Below are 16,602 nucleotides of genomic sequence, written 5' to 3'. Positions count from 1 at the left end.
AACAGCTTAGCTAAAAGTCGAACCTGGACCATCTGCAAGGAAAGTGGGCTTCTTGATATGTTGCAGTATTTCGAAAAGATTTTATCTGCAGTTGAAAGCCTTTGTTCTCTTCTACAAGGTGGAGTATAATTTATGGGTGGTGGCGCTGCTTGAGGCCTGTGACGTGACTGACGTCACCAAACATGGTCGCCATCTTGGATTTTGCTTGACTTGAAAAATTACACACATAAATAAGTACTTTGCTTCATTTCATTCCCAAGATTTACTTTTATCGTTGAGAGAAGTTCATTTTCACTCAAAAATAGCTTGACCATCGGCTACTTATGATGTCATATCTTGTAACAAGAGTAACTGATTATCACAAATATTGTCTCAAAATTCGCGTGAGTGAAAAAAGAACAGCTACTGAAAACGTCACGGGCTGCAATTTGACGGTCTAACCTTAGAAAAACGTCAGGGGGGGGGGGGGGTAGCATCCCCCCTTGTACGTCCGAGGGTTAACTTCCCCGCAAGTTGAGTTGTTTGTCCTTTGCTAGTGACGAACGAGGGAATGGAACAGGACCGGAATCTCACATCCAGTTAGATTATAATTACGGCGAATGTATGGTGCAGGGTCAGGACTCAAGATTCCAGTGGGGGTTGCGCACAGTCGAAAATTCCGAAAATTCTCGTAAGTTCCGATCGATTGACGAAAGTAATATGAAATCTTACTCTTCACGTATATTAAGGCAGCGAACTCCTTTAAATTGGACCTAAAGTTTTTGTCAGCGCTATTTCGCTAAACGAATATACAATATTTATTTCGTGATTAGTTGCCGCCTTGTAAATAGATCTCAGGTCATCATCGCTAACGTGAAAATGTGGTTAAAACGCATTTAAACAGACATGGGGTCAATGAGAGTTGAGAAATGAGACCGGTCACCCCCCGAGCAGAGCGATCTTTTTGTCTTCTTCTTGATCGAGGACTGAGAAAAGGAGGCTCTGAGTGCCTGAACCGCGTCAAGCCTTTTAATTCGCCGCAGCCCAAACTTCTGGACTAGTCAATCTCGCTTTCTCTCATCAAACTGGCTTTTTGAGTGCGAGCATCCATTTATTGATAAACCGATGATTATATTTGATCTAAGCTGAGTATCAGGCCCACCTTAGCTGGAGGAGGAGTGAGAAGGGAGGCTTTCTTTTCTCTCTTCCTCGTAATTTCCAAGAAAAAAAAGGGAAAGAAGAAACAAAAGCCTGATACTCAGGTTATAATTGAGCCCGCTGTACCAAGCGTACGGCTATTAATTAGGCCTAGGTTCGAAAATGTATCTTAACGCCGCGCATTCAACAATGATCTTTCTCGATTCATGCAGAGTCTTAGTCTCGAGTAGTCACCAAAATGGAGCAATTAAGCGAAGGTAAAGCGACAGTGAAGTACAATTAATTTACCTGCGGGGGTGTAGTTGTTTTCTGTCTTCCTACGAAGTTTCAACGTCATCTGACCCGATGGTGTAGTCATTCTTGACAATTGACAACTAATTCCACTTGCGACTTTGAAAAATTAACATAATTTATTAACAGCTTGGAGCCTGGCAAATGCCACCAATCCAAGTGCGGAATGTTGAAAAACAATGCATTTTTCTTCCGCACATTTCTAGATCTCTTGAGAATTAATCCTCGCTAGAACAAAAATAAGCCTAATAATTTCATTCACCCCCGGGCTGTGCCTCAGGCCTATGACCCTGACTTGTGTAAATCTTGAAGGGCGTTATCCCCTGATCTTTAAGGTATTCTGCTGGCGGATAACTGACTGTGTCCTCGATATACTAATTCATTTAAAATATATCTCGGTTTCTGATTGGCTTAAATCCCCTGGGTAATTCTTCATAACCACCTACCGTTGCCAAATTTGGAAGATGTTTGCTGATATCCTGGAAGGAGTCACTTTACGGTATTGAACCATTTCACTGTTATGTCATGAGCTTAGTACCCTAGTCGCTGAGTCATCGTGAGGCTGACGTTGACCTTGTTTTGATCGGAAACTCCTTCATTTTCGTATGGACCGAAACAGAGAAGGCAGGATAGCTCGGTTATTTTTCATTCAAAACTGGAGATGGCAGAACATTTGATACGTCTTGCGAATATGAAATAGCCGCACTACTGCCAAAGTATATAGCAAAAATAAGATACTATCTCGACAGATAATCATGGTTTGAAGAATAAATGCGCATCAAGAGCCGATTTCTAGTAATCGCCTTTTGATGAACTGCTGGAGTAAACATCTCCTCCTAGTGAAACTGCCGCGTAACAGGCAAGTTTAAGAAGATGAGAACTTTGCATAGATCAAGGTAAGCACATTTTGAAGAGGGAAATATTTTGAATGAATAATTACTGAAATAAACCAATCATTGGATCCAGTTTTTGTACAATGTTAAGAATTATTCAGATTTCTGAGGCTGTTATCGGCCACGGCAGTGCATGATTTTTCATATTATAGTCAGCCTCATCCAATAATTGCTGGTTACCATTCATTCAATTTCTTTCTTCGTTTCTGATTGGCTTAAATCCCCCAGTTTATTCTTTATCCACTTAAATGAATTCAATAGTACAGGATATCGCCAGTAGCCTACGTGGCAGGCGTTCGAAAAGGAGGGAAAAGGGATTTCGGGGGCAACAGGCTATATCGCCAGAAAAAGGGACAGCAAAGGAAACGCCCCGGGGACGGGGTTTTTCCGATGGAGCTGGAAAAAAAGGGTGGAAACTGAGCTGCACTACGGCTTGAAATATAGCAAGGACAACAAAAATACTACGTAGACGAATGACAACTGTTGTCTGTACTTGAAGAATGTCTGCTACCAACATCATATTTACCTCATCGATCGTCATAAATTGTAATCAGATGACACTCTGCATCCATCAGCCAATCGAGATTAGAATACTCACATGCCTGGAAACGTTGGTGATTGAACATTATAAATCGACAAAGTTGATCGATCGCAGTACGCAAAAATAAATACCACACAGCCGTTGAGATTTGTCTCGGCAGAAAAGGGCGGGAAACAGTTGTCATGGCTACAACCGTTGCGTTGTAGTATAGAATCAGGGTTTCAGAGTAATGCACTTGGTATTGTTTAGCTGATCAGATGTCCTGTAAATCCTACGTCCCAATATCCGTTTGCGGTTCTTTGCAGTTATTGTTGTTGATTAAAAAACAAAACAAAACAGATAACAAACAAACAAACAAACAAACAACAACGACAATTACAACAACTGCTCGTTTTTCGTTGCCAGGAACTTAATGAATACTTTCTCTTCCACAGTGGCTCCCAATTGTTTTTAAATGAAATAAGATAATTGAAACAAGTCCCCCACTCACCGTCTTGCCTTCATGTGACACAAAGACACCTCAGGGGATCGAGGAGGGATAGGGGGTCGATTGAAGCGCAAACATACAAACAGAGCACTGCTATTCTGTTGTTTCTCCGAAATGTACGTACATGCATATAAATTTTTTCATGTATTTTATTCCGCAGCTACCACAGTTTTCTTTGGTACTGGAACATTAAAAACAATAATAAATCTGTACAGTGTTGTCATCTTTACATATCTTTACATAACATATCTTTACGAAGTATAAGTTTAAGTTTAACATGAATTTAACATAATTCACATAAACTTTTATACCTAAAAGTACCCGGTTTCTGGAAAAAGAAAGAAAGAACGAAAGAAAAACAAAAAACTAAAAAGGAAAATACTAGCATATCTAATCGTTCGTACATACCGACACTCCAAAAGGGAAACGTGTGAAAAATAATTATTTACATCCTTTAGCCTTGATTGTTTTACCCGACAAATATATTTATGTAATCCTGGAAAAAAGTTTTTCTGTGTTAATGATATTAACTGGGCATTGTCTCTGAGACTCTCATTATAATTACTATTATAAGTAATATTATGAAGGAACATTTTCTCTTACACTACTCTCAAATAATTTGAAGCAAAGTACACAGGGAAAGAACACGAAAGTGATGGTCAACTTGCGAAGTACCAATCCCGTTTTTTAAGTCTGTAACGCGGTTTCAGTGGATGACCAAGTCTTAAGAAAACTGGTAGAGTTTTTTTGTTTTCATTGTTGTAAAATTCAACTGTAGGTATATTTTCTAAATTGAGTGACGATGCTCCATTTATATTTTGCTTTAAACTGAGTATATTTCTCAAGGAATTAGACAGATACTGCTTACTTAACACTCTTTAAAATGACCCAAACGGTCTACAGTCTTAGGGAGGGCTGCATCCAAGTATTTATTGTACTAAACGCTTGCCTGTCCTGGACCTCCCTTTTAAAACACTTCGTAGAAGTGAAAGTTAACCTTAAACTGTATTAAGGTTAACAAAGGCAAAGCTTTCCATAGATCCAACTTCTTATTTTCTGACGTCATTCGTCACTTTAGAAATGAAAGGGAAGCTGGGCCGTGTTAAGTTTCGAAAAGACTATTGGGACTGTTTCTGGGGACAGAGAAAAGAAATTGGCCAATAGCTGACCGGCACGTCACCAGTAACGACCCCAGAAGTCTTTGCGCTGGTTAACTCGGCCCACTTTCTCCTTCTCGTTTCTAACGTGGCGAATAGCGCGTGTTTTACTTACTTTGGCCTAAGTTCGGATTGCTACTAGTTTCTAAATAAATCCTTGCTATTTTACGGATTCTTAGACTGCGACTAGTCTCTTTCTCTGTCTAGTTTACCAAAGGGAAAAAATTTCGAGAGCCGGCGAAGCTAATTTACGTAATTATATATATATATATATATCAGCTCGCCAGTCTTGAAAGTTTGAGGAGACTGGGCACCATCTTTTTTGGCCATTAAGGTGATGTTACACGGGACGATTTGCAACGACGATTTTTAGCGGAAGACAGCGTTGCAAGTGTTGGAACAATGTTACAGCTATTCGAAACAATGTTGCAACAATGTTGCAACATTGCTGCGAATCGTCCCGTGTAACATCACCTTTAGGATTTTGGGATTATTAAACGATCCAAGAGATCTCAGCGCCCAAGATGATGCCCAGTTTCTCAAACTAACATATTACTGGCAACAAAATTATTTTTTGAGTGCAAGTGCAACCATACAAAGTGATCTCCCTTTTTCTGGCGCCAAAACGTGCTTAAACTTGACAGTAGCAGTAGTTTGAAATGTTTTCACGCGAGTAACCGAAGAACTAGCAAAACGAGCACACTGTTCGTTCCCTTCGTTTAAAAGTTGCCCTTCAGTTTGCCTTCCAAACAATTTATACTTTTTATAAATGCCTTTCAACAAATGTCTTTCAATAAGGAGAAGACTTGGAGCTTCTCTTGCTCTTGAGCAAAAATGGTTCGCTGTAGAATGGCTGACTTCTGCGGCTGTTAGCATACACGACATACGCTACAAGCCAGAAACGATTCCGCCTGTCGGAGTCCACAGTAGAAAGTTTGTACACAGGGAGACCAGTTATCGGGTTATCATACACAGAGTCGAGATCCACTGAGAAGTACTGGTCCTGTCTTTGATAGTTCTATGGGGAAAGAAAAAGCGTAGAAAAGAATGTCAAGTTGAATCACGTCAAAACAATACAAGAAAACCATCACAAGCAACATCACAACATAAGCAATTTTAAGATGCTGTTTCTAAACACATGAAAAATCTAAAATCCTAGACTATTAAAGCTATTAAGCAGAGCTTTTATCGGAAGTAGCATTCTATTTCGCTAATAAGTTGGCTCCAGTTTTGAGCCTGAGGATAAAACAAAATGAAAACATTCAAAGCGAAACTGTATACGCTGATTATGGTGCACAAGACAGGTCTAATTTTGAGAATTTGTTGAAAGTCTGAAAGTGTAATTATTAGAATGAAAGCTATTCCTATGTCGTATACAGTTTAACTTTGTTCTGGCTTCTAAGTCTGCGAATAAAATCTTATCATGGGAAAAGAAAATGACACTTTCTGAGTGGTACCTTATGCAGTATTAATGTCAATCTGATTTAATTTGTAAATAATTGTACAGAGTAAAGTTTGTACAACATTGAACATTGGGGAAGTTAAAGCAAACTATTTCAGTTAATCGACCTGACACTTTGAAAATGGCTAATTAACCATGACACCGAAACGTTAACGTTGTTCGATCTCAGATTTATCCGCGTTACTTTCAGTATTTGTGTCTGTATCGGAGGAGTACATTCTGAATTTGGCTCTAACATTTGACACTGTGAATTAATTCTTATGGTGTGGGTTCTTTAGACTACTCGTAGTCTATCGCTTCTTAGATTACTAAAGGGTTTTTGCTCTGTTCTAACTAAGCACAATCCCTCATGCCTATATTATATCAGCATAAGTAACAACTTAACGACAAAAGAATTGATACCTACATCAGAATACATAAGGTTTTCCATTTTGAGCTTGAGGGGAACTCTTCCATTACTATCACCACAAAGTACCGCGGCTTTAGGCAGTCTCTCCACGTACACTTCAACTTTAGCTATCGGGTGGTCGGTCGTCACTCTCAAGTTGATTGTACCCCCCTGAACACGTTGTTTCGACTTTTTATTCTTTCGGCATTGCACTTTCTCGTAGCATTTCTGTACGTTGAAAAACATCACCTCCTCTCTTGGAGCTGAGTGTACGCGCTGAAGAGGAGGCATGTCGGTGTAGCGAATAGCCTGGGGTGCACATGCTGCCCAGTTCAAGAAACCGTTCGTAGGTAAATCACTGTATCTTTCGCAATCCTTTGACTTGGGCAGTTGCTGGAACGGCTTGATGTCTCTAAACGCATCCAGGTCGCAATCTATGAATACAAAGTACATGTTTGATTTGTTATTATATGAATGGAGGATGTTTTCTCGTGCGTGAATGTCAAAATACAGGAATAGCAGCATAAAACATTCAGTGACACTTTATCCTTAATTAAACTACATTAGTCAGTGAATTTTCCTTCCACATTTATCACCCATCGAATCAAATAATCATCACGAGGCATCAATTCAAGAAACCTAAGAATAATGTTAAGTTTTGAATACGTTATTCAAATGGACTGACTAATTTAAAGCAATAAGGCCAGAAATATAAAATGTACAAACAAACACACCAAAAAACTGTAAAATTGGCTAGTTTTTTTCTTCGCTATTAATAGCGTTTAAGCGTACAACGAAAATTGATAATTTAAAAACTTGTCTGCAACCATTACAAATCACGTGTCGCAAATTCTTAATGAACCGAAATCGTGGACCTAAAAGTCATAACAACGCCACGCCGAGAAAACATTGTTAGCACTGCTTTGCGACACACTCACTTAAGTACACACCGTGTACTATGTTATAAGCGAGATGAAATTATGAGAAAAAGTATCACCTTTTAGAAACATGCGTTGTTTAGTAGGGGAAAGCTATTGAGAAAAAAAACTTGTGTTTTGCAAAGAGAGAAAGAACTGTTGACAGGGTCAGTCTTCTAGGAGAAAGACAGGAAGTTTTGAAAGCTTATGGAACCGGAAGAGGAAGGACAAGAAAATGCTTTCTTTGGAAATGAGATAATTAAATATCCAATCGAGTTTTCGTTGTTTAAAAGGCCAGATATTGTCAAGTTGAAAGAAAATTTGAGTTCAAGTGTTCACTTAGAAAGCAGTTTATGAAGATTGGTTTATACAGAAAAGTTTTATTGTTGTTTGCTTCGAACGATTCAGAGGAAGTCGTTCTGACCGGATATGATTCAAGTTCCGGTGCTCAATTTATGAAGACAGGAACAAGAAAAATCAGTCGCTATATGAAATATTAGTATGATGAGAATAAAAACTAACCTAATAGGATTTCACATTCTTCAAATTGTCTAGGCAGATAAACTGTTAGACAGGCGAATAACGATACAGAAATCTAAAGAACGACAAATCGCCCAGAAAAGACTTCCGGTAGAGGTCATCACACACGCGGAAAGTTTACTACGCATAATTAAGAATGAACTGAAGCGAGGAAAATCACTGGCGTTTCAAGTAAACAGAATCTCGGAGCGGGTAGAATACAAAAAAACAACAAAAGTATACGAATCTCTAATAAAACAGTGCTTCTCTGATAATGAAGAACTTTATGTATGTAAGCAATGATGAAAAACTTTAACCATCCAAGCTGTTTTCTGTTGAGCGAATGCAGGCGAAGTAATACAACTGAACAATAGCTAACATCTGTATGATAGGCACCTACAAGTTCAAAATAATTTAAAAATAAACGCGCTCTTGAAATCAACTGGAAGATGATGATGATGAATAGAGAATCGAAATGGCCTGTAATTTTTCTTCTCAGGTTAGAAGAGGTTTGGAAATGGTCAGGCATTTAGAGAGTGTAAACCCTGTCCGTTACTTCGCCAGACAGCTTATACAGTACAACAAAAAGCATAAGTAAAAGTATTTACTCGTATCTCCACGAGTGTGCCAGCAACGGAGCAATTGGTATAAAATTTATTCCTCGAAGATTGTTTAATTTTTAAGGCAGAGAAATGTATAAGAGAAATCTGGCCTTCTGTGAAAAAGAAAATTATTTTCACTTTATGTGAGAATCAATAAAATCAAGTAACATCTAGAACTGGTTGATAAGATCATGGATAAAATTATCTAGCTTTGTTATTTGCTTTTTAAAAGTTAGACCCATCTTTTAAGAAAATGACTAATCGCCCTTTTCTCTTAATTTCGAGCAAGTAAAACCCAGAAGCAATTTTTAAATTACACGGCAAGTTACCTCCATTTTCATCTTCAGTGAGATCTTTCATCCCTCGACCTTAACGTTCACGAGTAAAGTGCAACTGATTTCAGGCCGGGTTAACATGCATAGCCTAATAAATACAAAATGCTGCGGAAATCATTCTGCAGTCTTCCTGTCGATTGTTCATTGACGCATAGAGCCAGCCGGGGTCAACTCGTTGTTTAAGTTGAACAAATTCGTTGTTTAACACTGAAAATTTAAGATTTTATTCCACTCAAGCATTATCACGCCATGACCTTTCCAAAGTTTCACGCAATATAGCTTACAAAACTCGAATAATAAAATCCTTTGTTCAGCTTTCACTTTTAATTAGTAGAAGTCAAGGTTGGTCTATCGAGCAAAACAAGAACTACCGGAGTGGGAGTGGGAGTGGGAGAGAGAACTATTGTAGCTCTGCTCTCAACCACAGCTACCCATGGCCGAGACGCGCCGAGAAGTCGCTCGGAGGCTGTCTCGTCGTCGCGAACATATCCGAACACATGCTATTACCCGGATCAGCGTTCGAACTCTCCTTGACGAAGAAAAGGGGGAGAACATAACCGCTATCAAATCAAGTTCATTAGTCATACACAGGTCTTGACGCTGTCGTTTACAAAACAGGAAGTCCCACTCAATGAATGCTTTGTACTCAGTATCACTGATTCAGAGAGGTCAGCACAAGAGGAAAATGTTTAAATTAGAAACAAAATCCAAATATCCTATTCAAACTCATTGTAAAGTCAGGAAAACTTTGGATACTATATTACTCTACGTGAAAAAAAAAACAATAGAATTTTCCTGTTTTAAACTACACCTAGAACTCTCTTTCGAAAAGTGCAAGTATCCTGACCGGATATTGAAAAGTATACTTTGTCTGTTGCTATCTATGATGTAAACACTATTCCTGTACGAGGCGAGCAGTGAATAAAAGCTACCCTCTCGGATATTACTCAGCAATATTCAGTCTACTTCTAGAGTGTTGTTAATTGTCTACATAAGAACAAAGCTCTAATCATACTTCTAGCAGTAGTTATTCATTACGATCATTAAACTGAAAGTAATTCATAGAGGTCTTTTCGTTTGTTTGGTTGGCTCTTTTTTTTTTTGCATTTTGCGTCATAAATGTAACAAGCGCTACTTTGTAAAGCTCTCTCATAAGTGCACTCAGTGTGAATTACGGTTCCAAAAGACGTGTGTCGAGAGCTGAAATGAGAATCATCAAGCAATACCGTCTACTATACCACCTAGTATGTAACCAGCAGAAGCTAGCAGAGGGCAGAAGGGTCATTATTCAATTAATATTCAAACTAAATCTTTGAGATGAGTAAGGTTTCAAGTGTAGAAATGTTTGCAGAAGCCGCGGCGTACTTTTAGCGTTTTTGATTGTTTTTACTCAAGGGCGACGTTTACTTCAAATTCATGACATTTCTTTAATCTCTGAGAGCAATTAGGATAAATCATTTTAAAAAATTACGTAAAAAAGAAAGATGTTAAAAGTCCCAAGGTCTCGCTTTTTGCTGATATAGAATTGTTATTGTCTGAATGGCGACAAGATTACAAACTGTTGTACCGAGGTTTTTCTTATAATCCTCAAACAAACGCCTGATTCTTCTGACTGGGAGTGCCGTTTATTAGTAATTTTGCTTCCATCTACGGCGCTTAATGGAGTTAACCAGTTATATAACATCAAAGGTTTAAATTCTGGATGCTTGATTCAAAAGTTACACCGCGGGGTGACCAGGGTAAAAGTGCAGAGTTAGAGTTCCGCTTCTTGGCAGCGCTCAAACGAACAACGCGGGATGACCCTTCCTTTAGCAATTTGACCATAGCATCAATTAAGCCAGGTGTTGGCTTTCAGGACTTAAATCGGAAAAATTAACAAAAAATGGAAAGAAAAGGTCTCATTGCCACGTAGGCTAGGAGCTAGGACAAGTTCACCACGTCTTAAAGTACCGATCTTCCGTAATTTTTCAGTGAGATTCCAGATTCCAGAAAAAAGCACTAGCCGCAACTATTATTTTGATTTTTTTTTATTATTTCCTACAAATAGAACTGTAACTGTTTATACTGGTAAATTGGTTATGAATCTTTTTATATGGTAGCAAAACGCGATAGTGACTGATTTTCAGGTTCGATTGAGGCAGCAACACAAAATTCTACCAAATCAGTTGTATACGACCCTTCGACAACTTAATAATAATAATAATAATAATAATAATAATAATAATAATAATAATAATAATAATAATAATAATAATAATAATAATAATAATTTTATTTATATAGCGCTAAAATCCAATAATTGTCCAAAGCGCTACAATGTAGTATTTGATTTCGAAAGGGACGGATGGCAAATTGTTGTTGCTGGAAAGTTGAAATGTACATGTTCTAATTTCTGTTCTTTTCATTCTTTTGATGATCCCACTGAAGAGTTGCGTCTACCATTTTCGAGAATTCTGCTTGTTATATGTTAAGTACTACTTCGGCCGTTTTCTTTATGTGGTCTTATCTCTGTCGGCTGCGTCCATTTGCCATTTTGACTATTTTATTTTAACACAGTATTTTTATGGGAACAAAAATGTAACATACCGAGCAGCATATTCTGCGGAGTGGTTTTGTTCACAACTCTCTCTATCCACTGTCGTTCACAGTGGCAACATTTAAGTCCGTGGACGAAACGTGCATGTCTAGTGAGATAAGGCAATGAAACCTACTGCGAAAAGATCCTTCGGGGAGACCCAATGACTGTTTTCTACAAAAGATCTGTTCAAAGAAGCAAATACTGCCTAGAATTTTCTACAGTGAGAACAGCTGAAAATTTCTAGATGACAGTTCCGTTCATGCACGATTTTCAAGGCATTCAATAAATTGCCAACGATTTTCTTAAGTTGAAATTTTCACATGTCACTCCACTTTCACTTGCTATTATTCGTAGAAAAAAGGAAACCTTAAAATTTCGGATTCGAAAATGTGATGGAAAGAGGAATCATAGAAAAATTCTCACCAGTTTCAAACCTTTTTAAATTGCATCTAAATTTTTCGCGTATGACTGAAGCCTTGCAAATTCGAAAAGGTTCGGTTAAGTTGCCGAAGGATGACCAAACAGATACAAATTCAGAAGACTTCACTTTCGCTGTAGCTGGTCTACATCTGCACTTATAATTTTGGGCCTACATTTTTGATAGTTTTTTTCTTAGTAATGCTCAATTTTCCTTTTCCCACTTTTACATTATTCACAATTGTAAATAGTTTTCTATCGTGGACATATATTTAGTTTTTAATTTGTAAACAATACAATAATAGTTTAAGATTGTAAATATTACTTATTTTTCTGACACTTAAATAAAGATTGTTTATTAACAGATACAAATTTTATAGCGCCGCTTAGATTGCATTTTTGGGGATCTGAAAGTACCTAGCATATCCTAAAAAGCGTTTTCAATGTATATAGGAAAAATCCGTCAAAAATTGGGTGCCCCTGATCCTATTATGGCCGTAACCTTTGTTGTTTGTAGGGGTTAAGCTGGGATTACAGCAAGAACTAACTAAAATTGCACCACGCACCCGCACACAAAAGTATCTATGTCCCTTAAACGCTTTAACAGAGAAACGATACTATCTTCCTTCAGCATTTTATCAAACCACAGTCTGATAACTCGACAGATTCCACTGCAGCATCGAAGGAAATAACACCAAAAGAAAACAGGAACTCATTCTCTTCAGCTACATCTGTGTAAAAATTCTCAAGAAGTAGCCGTCTTAACGCTTCGCTGGCGCTCACAAATTTGTGATATTTAAGTAATAAGTACAACGGTACAACAATCGGTTGGCGACTCGTTAAAACTGTGCACAATCCATCTCCTTCTCTAAGATTTAAGACTCTCAAGATGTGAAAAGCGCGTTCGAAAGCACTCAACACTGGGCTAAAAACTTCAGCTGCGACTTGGCCTTCCGATGATGTTCTCGAACGACCATTTGCCATCTTTTTTATACCGAAGGGACATGCATAGTAAAACAAAACCTAAAAAGCTTTTCTAGCCGCCTTTTTAGTGGCTGTGCTTTAACACCTCGAGAGTGTATTGCAACAAAACTGTTTGCTGTAGCGATGAACTGGTAGCTCGGCGTCGCCCCCAAGGGTTACCCCTAGGAAGTCTTGGTGGGGGTGTGCCGCCCGGTTCTTTAAATCCTAACCCTATTTTAGACCAAACAATGTCATTTTTCACACCCGTTTTCAGACCTGGTCCCTAAGAAATCATGCCATCATTACATAGATTAGAACAGTAACAAAAAAATTTCTTACAATCCATTTCCAATTCGCACATTTCACTTTCTTACTTACTCATTTGGAATTGAAACGAGTGATACGTTCATACGCTCCCGTAGTGGTCTTGAATCGGGTATGGTTTTCGAGGGAAAAACGGCGCAAAAACCATACCCGTTGGGGCGGCACACACCTATATGGCATATATATGGGGTACCCCCCGGGGCTTCCCAAGTTATGGCGACGAGCGTCCAAGCTGCAAGTTATAGTGACGTTGAAAGGTCGTCGAAATTCGTCTCTGTTTACAGAAAGCATCCTTTTTCGCCTATTTTTCTACCGAGGGCTATAAGGCGAATTAGTTTCGGTACAAAGAAAACAGTGGGCCAGTGGTCCTGATACTTTGAAGTGACTTGACTGTAGGAAATACCATTGGACTAAGTATTCTATTCGCCTGTTAGGAAGCTTCGACATGTTACCTGACTTTATTGAAAAATTAAACTACAACGCTGAGCTTACTTTTACTTTGACTCGGACTTAGCGAGATTCTTTGGCCTGTGAGGCAAACAAGTAAAGAATCCTGTCTTCTTCAGAGTGAAAAGTGACCATAAGATTAGGCATTGTGAGGCTTTAAACATTTCTCTGAGTCAAATCTTTCAGTTTTAAACGGACGCGTATTTTCTCGTAGCCCATTAAAGATTTGAAGATTAAGGACTCCGGAAATGTGGCGGGATATACTCAGGATTTACGTGACTGTAGTACATTAAGTATTTTCTGTAGACAGAAAAAAGGAACAATTAAGCAAAGTTTTCTCAGAAAAACCAGAACCTAGTACGAAGTATACACCCAGAGGAGATGACGTATGAAGCAGGATGTTGTGGAATACGGACCAATACTAAACTAAGACAAAATCTGCTCGGTCAGCAATGAAACTTGAAGTTTGTAAACTAAAGACGCAACGCCACGAGTGCTCTAATTTCTTCGTTTTCTTTGATAGCAGAAGTATAGTTGTTCAATTAACTGACAGAAGAAAAAGGCATTTTAAGTTGGTACTGTTAAAGTTCTCCCATTTAGTTAGATGGGCGCCTTTGCGTTATCGACAGCTTTTAAGAACCTTGTGTCAGTCGATTCCTTCATCTCTCACATTTTGTTTTAAGTATGACCTGGAAATACATATTACTGTTTTTTGATAAGCAATAAATGTTCAAGATTTAATCCAGTTCCATCAGTCTTCTTGTATTCTGCTCTAGTTCAACTATTGACCACTCTTATACTCGATGGGGATGTACATGATCACTCTACTACTTCGTTACATTCTTGTTTTTTGTGTTTTATAAATTAATTAATCACTACATTGACCTGAAAAAGAAACAACCGCGTCTGGAGTGAAACAAGATTGAAGTTTTATTACAGTCGCTGACGGCGACGAAAGCAATGCTAAAAAAAACGATGATCGTGAAGTTTAACCAAAGTCAAAAGTTCGCCGGAACCACAATTATTGCTGGAAGGCAAGTTTATTTCTTAACGTTAAAAAACCCGATTTACACACTCAAGGACGTTATAATAGGCAGTGATTATGGTCACGTCCCTTCAACCTTCGGTAAATGGAAATGGACAATCCGGACTGACAAACGACAACAAGTTTCTATAAACCCAAATGTTTTGACTTAAGAAAATAAAATCAGTCCGCCAGGAAACCGTTATCACGGGAAAAATAACATTCAATTTTAATTATTTACCAACACTGATTGAAATTGGCGTTTCAGAGGAATCGGAAGGCAGAAAGAAACCCAAAAGTCTCGTACGAAAAAATTTCTCAGTGCAGCCCGTGGGAGGCGCAGTCAAAACAACGACAAAAAAAAACTTAAAGTGTTCATCGACGGATAATTCACAAAATGTCCAACAGCGAGAGAAATTTGTATCGAATTTCTCAGGAAGTAGTACTTTGGACTACCAAAAAAGGAGCAAACTAACGTTCAGTGGTAACACAGCTTTCTTGTGGGCGAGGAGTTCGATGGATTCAAGACAAGATCGACAACGTGCCGACTAATCAGTTTGAAAATTAGACAACAAATTGAAAATAAAAGTGGCTTACTCAACTTAAAATCCAGGCAGGAACTTAACCTGAGCTATAAAATGCCACGGATTAAACGAACGTCTTGAATAAGGGGCTTTGCTGAAGACATCGTTACGCCGTGGTTAGGTCAAGTTACATACAAGTCTGCCACCCACGACACATTTGACCCGTTGCTTTTCAACAGACCGGAGGTGTGAGTACCTTAAATGGGCCGGCGGACAGCGATAAAATCGTAGAAAAAAGTTCTTTCTTTGAACAATTGCCTCCGTTTCTTTTATGTCTGCTTTCAATTTTCCCTCGGAGCCCTCAGGAAACTTGAATCAAAATAAAGAATAGTCACGCATGTGAATGCGGTTCTGCACTATCGGCCTCTGCATTGTCTTCTTCTCTTTTTCGTTTTACGTTCAAGAGCTTCAGATCAAATAAACCGAAATTTCTTTCACTATTTTTCAAAAACAGTTCGCCTGCTCCTTTTTTTCGAAGGATGAAAAGCATCTACACTGAATAGAAAAACCTTCTGAATTGAGACACAAGCTCGGCATGTCAGAAACATAGCAAGAGCACAAGAAAATCTCAACAATACTACGCGTTTTCTTGAAAGATAAATTTGCGCAATTTTTATCACACTCAATTAACACAAGATACAATACTCACCATGAATAAAATACTTCTCCAATTCTGCAATGTTCAAAAAACCTCCAAGACATCCATCTTCTAATTCCATCTTTGTTTTTCAGAAATGATTTAAGATAAAATATCCGATTCAGAGACAAGGCTAACGGCCTTCAGAAAAACGCTATTTTATGCTGCTTAAATGATTTAGGCACGAACTTTGGACAGAACGTTTTCAATGAACACGAAACAGCCAAGAGCTTGAAGATTTTCAGTGCCTTCTGAAGCCGGTCACAGTTTTGTGGAGTCAATCAGAAATAGATGAGCTTAGGCATCAGCCTCTTCCGATTTATATGCTCGTTTTTGTTGATTTGATTGACGTTTTGTTTAATATTATGATAATAAGCATAATGGGTATTAGTATCACAGGAAGGTTCAATTATCGACACGTGTGCCTGCGAAACTTTGCCAAGTTTTGCTAAAAAAAATTCTATAAATTCGTCCTTCAGCTCTGGCACTCAATTCAACCATAATGTTTCGTTCTTTTAAACTTCCTCTAAGTTAGATACAAACAGAAATAATCTCAACTTCAGTAATATATATTTTTTCTCTCTCTGGGGAAACGGTTCCGCTTAAATCAAAATTCACTCAACCGGAAGCGACGACGTAGCGCTATTATAAATAAGCGGTCGTTTGCGTGACAATAACAATATTTCATGGATCAATGATTTAAAATGTTGATTATTCTAATTCTGGCCACTCCGAAATTCAAATTCTTGACTAAGGAAGAGACACAACAATTTATTCTTGTTGAAAGTTTCTATTCCAAAAAATATTCAAATCCTTGTTTCAATGCTTTTAAGTGACACGAAATATATAAACAAGAAAAAACGTTTACACAGCCATTATGTGGCGATGTCGGTAACCCT

At 38.2% G+C, this 16,602-nt stretch overlaps 1 protein-coding gene across 2 annotated transcripts; it reads right to left on the bottom strand.

The window, feature by feature from the left end:
- Positions 1–4,026: 4,026 nt before the first annotated feature.
- LOC140936628 (uncharacterized) lies at positions 4,027–16,000 on the bottom strand. 2 transcript variants are annotated; one of them, XM_073386125.1, is made up of 3 exons: positions 15,716–16,000; positions 6,375–6,790; positions 4,027–5,524 (listed from the first exon to the last, which is right to left on the bottom strand). In XM_073386125.1, exons 1-3 carry the CDS (start codon positions 15,783–15,785, stop codon positions 5,297–5,299), a joined length of 714 nt encoding a protein of 237 aa, XP_073242226.1. In that variant the 5' UTR covers positions 15,786–16,000; the 3' UTR covers positions 4,027–5,296. The 2 variants fall into 2 exon arrangements, with proteins under 2 accessions (XP_073242226.1, XP_073242227.1); XM_073386126.1 differs by lacking the exon at positions 15,716–16,000 and adding an exon at positions 8,724–8,938.
- Positions 16,001–16,602: the final 602 nt, after the last annotated feature.

This window comes from Porites lutea, chromosome 5, assembly GCF_958299795.1.
Source record: "Porites lutea chromosome 5, jaPorLute2.1, whole genome shotgun sequence".
Lineage (NCBI taxonomy): Eukaryota > Metazoa > Cnidaria > Anthozoa > Scleractinia > Poritidae > Porites > Porites lutea.
Note: the sequence above shows the minus strand (reverse complement) of the source record. Positions and strands in the feature narration are given on the sequence as shown.